Source organism: Oryzias latipes, chromosome 8 (assembly GCF_002234675.1).
Source record: "Oryzias latipes chromosome 8, ASM223467v1".
Lineage (NCBI taxonomy): Eukaryota > Metazoa > Chordata > Actinopteri > Beloniformes > Adrianichthyidae > Oryzias > Oryzias latipes.
The window spans coordinates 19,819,388-19,827,127 of record NC_019866.2 but is presented as its reverse complement, the minus strand read 5'-3'; the positions used below and the strand labels follow the sequence as shown (position 1 = coordinate 19,827,127).

Here is a 7,740-nt window from a genome sequence, read left to right as displayed (position 1 = left end):
TCGTTTCTCCGCAGTAAATGTCTTTTTTCCAAGAGGTGCTGATGCGCGCACGAATCTCACACATGCGCCCAGAAGACCACTTACACCTCTAAACCTGTGGTTCATTCACGGCCGAATGATGAATAGTTCATTTTAATAATAATAACACTCTGAATCGTGTCTTTTTGGATAAACTGAGACTGCCTTCAGGCGTTTGAAAAAGAGCAGTTCCTCAAAAATGGCAAAGAATCACAGTCTTTCACCTCATGACTAGTCAGTCAATCGTATGATTGTTTCTTTTTAACCTTAAATATGTTTGATGTTAAAGTGTTTTTCCTTCAATTTAATTGTTGACTAGTTTTTGAGTACAAAACTAAACTGTAGAAGAAAACGTTTTTTGTCCTTATGACATTATAACTCCAAGTTGAACTTCTGATTCTCAAAATATTTTTTACAATTAAAAATATATATATGTATTTTCTTCTTCGTGGACCCTGGACTAAATCAACAGGCTTTTGCGCATGCCTGATGGTTATGAAATGCATTTGTTGATTAAACAGACTCCAGCAACATGCGTGTTGAAACTTGATAGATAGATAGATAGATAGATAGATAGATAGATAGATAGATAGATAGATAGATAGATAGATAGATAGATAGATAGATAGATAGATAGATAGATAGATAGATAGATAGATAGATAGATAGATAGATAGATAGATAGATAGATAGATAGATAGATAGATAGATAGATAGATTTTTTTCCACCAATCAGAGCTCTTGAAGTGCGCACACGCGCTGCTCCTTTAAGGCTCGTCCCTTACTCTTTTCTTTTTTTCTTTCTGCTGCATACAAGGGGCTCTTTAAGCCGTGCTGTAGGCACACAGAGCAGGCATTCATTCTCGGGCGGCGCAAGCGAGGGGGCTGGGGAGTGAGCGTCACTCTGGAAACTCGGGGACCCGCGGATTCTCGACCTCTTTCCTCACTGCTGAAGTAAGGCGCTCTGCGCTCTCTGCCGTCGGTGGCCGGCTGCTGTCTCTCCCTATTTCCTAAGACTTGATCGTCACTGTTTTGATTTTTATTTGATTTGTGCGAAATTACACGTGATCTTGATTTTGTATTAAGAAAAAAACTTTCCTGATGATCCCAAACCTCTTTTCTGATATTCTTGTTCGATTTCTTAACAAGTGTCACGCTTGTTCCGCTGTAAACTCAGGATCTGTTAGGGGGACTTTATTCAAACAAGAATACAATCTGTTATATTGGGATTTAAAATTATTTTATTTATCCAAAAGTTTGTTTTAAAATCCCAGTTTGTTGCTGCTGGTGGATCTGCGTGAGCTGGAACAGATTAGCCGAGGGAGGACATTTTTAAACAAGACAATTAAAGGCCAACTTATTGGCCAATCAGGCGGAGAATGAACTCACAGACACGTTTGGTTCCGAGCGGTGAAATTTCTCATTAGTGATAAAACAAATCAATATATACGATTTTCCAAGAAGTCTACAAACATTTACTTAGACCGATCTGATATTAAATCTGTAATTTGGTGGAGTTAAATTGCCGTAACAAGGGATTTTTCTCACTTGTACTTTTTCTGTTTAATTTTATACACAGAAAATGAGGATATAAAGTACAGTCCACTCAGAAAAAGGATTTTCTAAAAGTGTTTTGCGTTTTGGCAAAATAATTTGAAGCTGCTTTGAGAAAGAACGGTGTTCGGTCCCTTTTTACGCACGGCGTTTACGCACGGCGTTTACCCACAAAGTTCCTTTGGGGACGCCGTGACAGCCTGTGAGTTGGCCTTTTGGAGCAGGTGGAAAGCGAATATTAAAGACTGACAGATGAGTTGGTGAAGCCTTACCTGTCATTGCTCTGGAAATGAATATGCCAATTGACATTTTGAAAGTAAAACTGACTTAACAATAAAGTGATTAAAATACATTATTTCAAAGTAAAATGTCCGATCAAGTCTAAAAACGTAGAAACTAAATGCGTTAAGAAAGCATAAACGTTTGAATGGTGTCTGTTTCTTTTTAAGCCGCAAACAAAGTATTGTGGGGTTGTTATTATTCTATTCACAAACCCTTTTATAAGGTCCATATGTTTTATTCTTCTTAATGTGAAGTAGACATTTATTTATAGGGAGGAGTCACCTTAATAGCCAAAACTAAGACATGTTTCCCTCCCGCTGCTGCTCCTGACACAGTTTTACTGGCAGACGGGGTCCACAGGCGCGCCAGGTCATGTTTATCCAAGGGCCCGTATAATTTAAGGTTTGTGCTGCCGAACCCATCGAAGCGCTCCAGAGTGTTCCCTTCAGGGAGCTTGGACTAACTGTGAAACATTAAACAGCAACGCTTCATGGGTATGGAGCTGCGTTATGGAAGCTCTGCAAACATGCGCCTGCAGAAAACACATGAAAGGACTATTTTATCCGCGGAAAATACTTTTACGCACACATTTCCTCTCACAATACAAACACAAATCTGATGGCTGAACATGCTCAAAGGAAAAACTGAAAGTAAAATGAACGAGACCTATGCGTGGTGAGGATTTGTTGAAATGATGCTCCTCTAATATCTGCTCTTCCAGGTTTTTGTGGATTTCCAATTCGAAGAGGGGGAGAGAAGGTGGGACAGACGTGAGGCTGGGTGAGCTTTGCGCAGACGCCCGTGTGTCAGAAGGTAAACTGGGGCGCACTGAGCTGCCTATGAGACCATCGACACGGATGGAAAGAACTTTAATGTGGAATCCTCACAGAGTTTTGCAGCGGAGGCTGAGAGTAGAGACAGACTGGCAGTTTATATTATAATTTAGAGGAGTTCACAGAGACAGAGCAGTCAGCAGAGTCCATCAAGCAGAGCTGAGAATTCACAAAAAGGCTTTAGGTTTTCCTCTTGAAGAAGATGTCCAGGGAGGAGCAGAGCCTCTCAGAGGTCGAGCTCAGCCCCGGCATGTCGGATGACAGCTGCTCCCAGTCACCTGGTCATTCCCTGGGGGCGGCAGGCGCGGGAGAGTCCCCCCTCCACGGGCAGCAGCATCCGCAGATGGACGGCGAGTCCGCGGGCTGTTCTTCCGCCAAATCCGACGACGAGGACGAGCGCTTCCCGGACGGGATCCGAGAAGCGGTGAGCCAGGTGCTGAAATGCTATGACTGGACGCTCGTGCCCATGCCCGTGCGCGTCAACGCGGGAAGCAAGAACAAGCCCCACGTGAAGAGGCCGATGAACGCCTTCATGGTGTGGGCGCAGGCGGCGCGCAGGAAACTGGCGGACCAGCACCCGCACCTGCACAACGCCGAGCTCAGCAAGACGCTGGGGAAGCTGTGGAGGTAAGGCCCCTGCAGGTGACAGACCCGACAGGTGTGGCCCTGCAGGTGGAGCACAAAGCCATCAAACAAAAGAAGTTGGAAAAAAAAAATCTTTGCCTAGTGGATTATACATATTATTCTTTAATGAAAACTTGTCTCTTTTTAGAGTATTATCTTAAAAATGTTCCCCCTTTTTATGGAATAATTTTAAAGAAAAGGTTTGGAGAACAGATGAGGGAATTTCACTGCATTGTGTTAAAAACAGAATCAAACTGAATCATGTAAGAACGTTCTTCATCTTCATGCCTGGACTGGCTTTAAGTGCTCAAGTTTCCACACACAGAGGCTGATTTAAGATATTTTTATACATATCCAACTTTTTGGTTTTGTTTTCACATTTGCGATTTTCATCTTAAATTGTTGTAAAAAAGTTACAACCTAAAGCTGTAAAAGTTAAGATAATACAAGAATTTTTGTCCTGACCTAATGTTTGTTTAAAAGTCCACATATGTTGCTTTAACTTGACTATGAAATTGTGGCAGAGCTGAACAAAGTTTGATCAACTCTTCTCTGGTCTTCAGCCTTGTGTTCTCTATGAGAACACTCACTAACTAATGTCAGATAGCTCAGAGAAGCTAAATGAATTAACCTTGTAAGGATCAAATATTAATCAGATAAAGCTCTGACCTTGAGCCCAGCTGAGGTTTGGTAAATTGGCCCTGAAGCGTGACGGAGGAGGAGGCTCAGGAAGGTCAGGGGTTTCTCATGGCATCCCTGTCAACAGCTGTAAGCAGGAGTTGGAGCTGCTAGCTCAGCTTTTAGTGTTTCATTACTGTCCAGCTGTCAAAGTCTGATGGTAGGCATGACCTGAAGTGCAGCTGATGCAGCAGATAAAACTACCTGAAACCTCACCTTTTCTGAATTCTTCTCGCATCATTTTAAGCATAGATCTGCATTAAGACATGGTTCCCAGTAATGAATTATTACTGATTTGTGAATTTAATCCAACTACAAAGATGTTTTCTTTTTTTCCAAGGCTTCTTAACGAGAGTGACAAGCGACCCTTCATTGAGGAGGCAGAGAGGCTGCGGAAGCAACACAAGAAAGATTATCCGGACTACAAATACCAGCCGCGGCGCAGGAAGAACGGAAAGCTTGGCACGGGATCTGGAAGTGAGGCTGACGGACAACTGGAGGGTGAGGTCACCCACTACAAGGGCCTCCAGCTGGAAGTGGCTCATGGTGGGGGGGCCGAGTCCCTTCTGGCAGATGGGCACCACCCTCATGCTGCAGGTGGGCTGCAGGCTCCCTCCCACACAAACCCAAGAAACAGTTTGGCAAAAAAAAAAAAAAAAAAAAAAAATGAAAGGCTGTTGTCTGACAACAATGTTGTTCCTCCACAGGACAGAGCCACAGCCCTCCCACGCCCCCTACCACACCCAAGACCGAAGCTCTGGCCGGAAAAGCAGGGGATGGGAAGAGGGATGGAGGGGGGAACGGGAGCTCACGCGCCTCCATGGGGGCTGAAGGAGGCTCTGGTGCTTCTGGGTCCGGGAAACCTCACATCGACTTTGATAACGTGGACATTGGAGAGATGAGCCATGAAGTGATGACAAACATGGAGCCTTTTGATGTCAACGAGTTTGACCAGTACCTGCCCCCTAACGGCCATCCTGCAGTTGGGCAGAGCAGTGGGGCCGGAGGAGCTGCCGCTGCTGCTCCGAGCTCGCCATACGGCTATGGCATCTCGTCAGCTTTGGCGGCGGCCAGCGGACACTCGGCGGCCTGGCTCTCCAAGCAGCAGCAGCATCACAGCTCCCCCCTGGGGGACGCCTCTAAGGTCAAGAGCGAGGCTGTGACCTCTGGGAGTCACTTTGCAGAGGCGGCCTCTGCAGGCACGCATGTTACCTACACGCCACTCAGTCTTCCTCACTACAGCTCCGCCTTCCCCTCATTGGCCTCAAGAGCTCAGTTCGCAGATTATGCCGATCACCAGGTCTCAGGGTCCTACTACGCCCACTCCAGTCAGGCTCCGGGGTTGTACTCTGCATTCTCGTACATGGGGCCTTCCCAGAGACCCCTGTACACCGCCATCACTGACCCCGCCAGTGTGACCCAACCACACAGCCCCACCCATTGGGAGCAGCCGGTCTACACAACTCTGTCGCGGCCATGACAGATGACAGAACCAGGAGGCGCCTGTGCCCGCCCAGCCCCAACATCAGACCACAGAAGCAGAGGCGACAGCAACAGTGGAGCTGTTGGAAGTTGTGATGAAAGTGCTCTGGTCTGGGGGGCTTGCGCAGGCCGGGAGGGCATAAGGGGTGAAACCTTGTTCCAATCCTGCCCGCGTGTAGGAGAAAACGATGTAAGAAAGCGGAGGGTGGTGTGGCAGCACTCAGTGTGGTTGTGAGGGAAACTGGAGACCCTTCAGAAATTGCAGCAGCTGTGCCAGTGAGCGCTCAGGTAGGCTCTCACCTGTTCCAAACTTCACGGGTATCAGGAGGCACACTGGAGTCTGCAAACATCGCCCCCAAACAAAAAACAAAAAAAGAGAAAAGCACAACTTTCCTTCCTGAAATGAAACCAGGAAAGAATCATTACACAATAACACATTGCCAATCTTTTGTTGTTCATGACATAAAATTAAAGATTATAACTCAAATGGATGAATAAATCCTGAAATGGTTGTTTTGGCAAGAATTTGTCCACTTTGTTCTCAGAAAACCACAGTTACCTAAACTCAAACAGATCTGTTAAAAAGGAAAAAAAATCAAAATGTATCAATATTTTAAGTAACAAATGTGCCTTCTGTAGAAATCCAGACAAACTAATGAAACTATGACAAAATAACCAAAGCATTGAGACCAAAACATGTTTTACTGTTATAGGATAGAAACAGATTTTTAAAGATGTTTCTCCCAACATGACACTCAAAGCTACCTGGTAGTTCGTAGAGATGTTTTTTGGATTAGCCAAAACATTTTCAGTAAAAGTTATTCTTCTTTTATCAGAAAGTTTTTACTTTATCTTATCTGAAGTTTCTTTTCCTTCTTTTAGTGTTTTCTAATAAAATCTTCAGACTTTTATGTACTTATGACTTGAGAAAACTTTATTTTGTACTCACAAAAAACAGTGAAGTTTGACTAATAATATTTGTATTTTAAGATTTGTTAAAGAAAAACTGGGATCTCACAGATTACTATTAAAACATTTTGCCATTAACTTCACTTATTGCTTCACCACTGTCTAATTTTTTACTTTTTTTGGGTAAAATGTTAGCATTTTGCTAATTTTAAGATTGATTCATTAAAAAAAACGGATTTCATACTTGTATGCTGAAGGAGATGCCAATATTTTTGAATGACTTGCCACACGTGAAGATAATTTCAGATTGCATTAACGAAGTGCCTTGTTCTTGACAATTTACTTACATGTAATTATATTTCATTCTATTGTGATGAAAATCCTTCAAAATCTACATTAAATATTATTCTATGCCATATTTAAACTGCTCGCTATGTAAAAGTATAACAATGCTTTGTTTTCTGTCATGCTAAGACTGGACTGTAACTTTAAATTGAAATGTTTCTTTTTGTTGCTCTGAGCTTTTTCATTTCCTATTTATAATTTTTTTTGCATCTATTTGTGTAAAAAGCATTTTTTTTCTTTCTCTTTGATCTAAGCTGCCATTTATTTTAATAGGAACAGTGGATTTCAGTCACAGAGTCTGTAAATAAGAGCAGGAGCAAAAGCCTGAACATGTGACGATGACTCTCACTTGAAATAAAGTTCTTCTGTTTTTTTGCCTGTTCAGATTTTCCTGCAGTAAATTGAATTGGAACATCTAGAGCTGCAAAGCTAAATTATGTTTTATTATAGCTTTCTTTACAGGCAATATATTATTATTTATGACCCCAGAGATCTAGGTAAACATGCAAAATACAGTTTAGAGATTATAATTATAATTTCTAGTAAACTGGGAGAGAGGAGCAATGATGGGGACAAACTGGTGCAGATTCAGTTTCCCTTGACCTCACTTGAGCCTCCAGCCTTCTCGGGGTGGGGGTTCAGGACTTGCTATGGAAGCCTGGATGCATATTCCAGATTTCTGCCGTTATGCATACATGTATGTGTCTCTGTGTTTGGTGCAGATTAGGCCTGACTCCTAATTCCCTCTCTCTTTAATCGGCTGTGTGATACTTTGGAAAAAACAAAGAGGACCATTGATGGGGGAGGTGAGGGAGAAGGGAATGAGGGCAGGGAGGGAGTCTAACCCCATAACTGCCCGCTCTGTAGCTTCACTGTCACACAAAGCGACCCTTACTGTGTGCAACTCTCACTACTCTTCCTGTTGCACCCTCTCACCGTGCCACTGTGGTAAATAAACACAGTTCAGACCAAATTCTGGTCCACTAAGCTTCTTTTGAGAGTAAGAAATGCACGA

General features: G+C 43.3%; 1 protein-coding gene across 3 annotated transcripts; it reads left to right on the top strand.

The window, feature by feature from the left end:
* The first annotated feature begins 842 nt into the window (after nt 1-842).
* sox10 (SRY-box 10) lies at nt 843-7,109 on the top strand. Of its 3 annotated transcripts, none has more exons than XM_020704953.1 (4): nt 843-972; nt 2,576-3,314; nt 4,330-4,490; nt 4,697-7,109. In XM_020704953.1, the coding sequence occupies exons 2-4, from the start codon at nt 2,890-2,892 to the stop codon at nt 5,467-5,469; spliced, it is 1,359 nt and encodes a 452-aa protein (XP_020560612.1). In that variant the 5' UTR covers nt 843-972; nt 2,576-2,889; the 3' UTR covers nt 5,470-7,109. The 3 variants fall into 3 exon arrangements, with proteins under 3 accessions (XP_020560612.1, XP_011476722.1, NP_001158343.1); XM_011478420.2 differs by having other exon boundaries at nt 4,330-4,586; NM_001164871.1 differs by lacking the exon at nt 843-972 and having other exon boundaries at nt 2,890-3,314; nt 4,330-4,586; nt 4,697-5,469.
* Nucleotides 7,110-7,740: the final 631 nt, after the last annotated feature.

What these genes read in the sequence shown, in the direction of transcription:
- sox10 (XM_011478420.2), top strand. Translation starts at nt 2,890, where the DNA reads ATGTCCAGGGAGGAGCAGAGCCTCTCAGAGGTCGAGCTCAGCCCCGGC. An exon ending in ACGCTGGGGAAGCTGTGGAG is followed by an intron (nt 3,315 to 4,329) that starts GTAAGGCCCCTG and finishes TTTTTTTCCAAG; the next exon opens with GCTTCTTAACGAGAGTGACA. An exon ending in GCACCACCCTCATGCTGCAG is followed by an intron (nt 4,587 to 4,696) that starts GTGGGCTGCAGG and finishes GTTCCTCCACAG; the next exon opens with GACAGAGCCACAGCCCTCCC.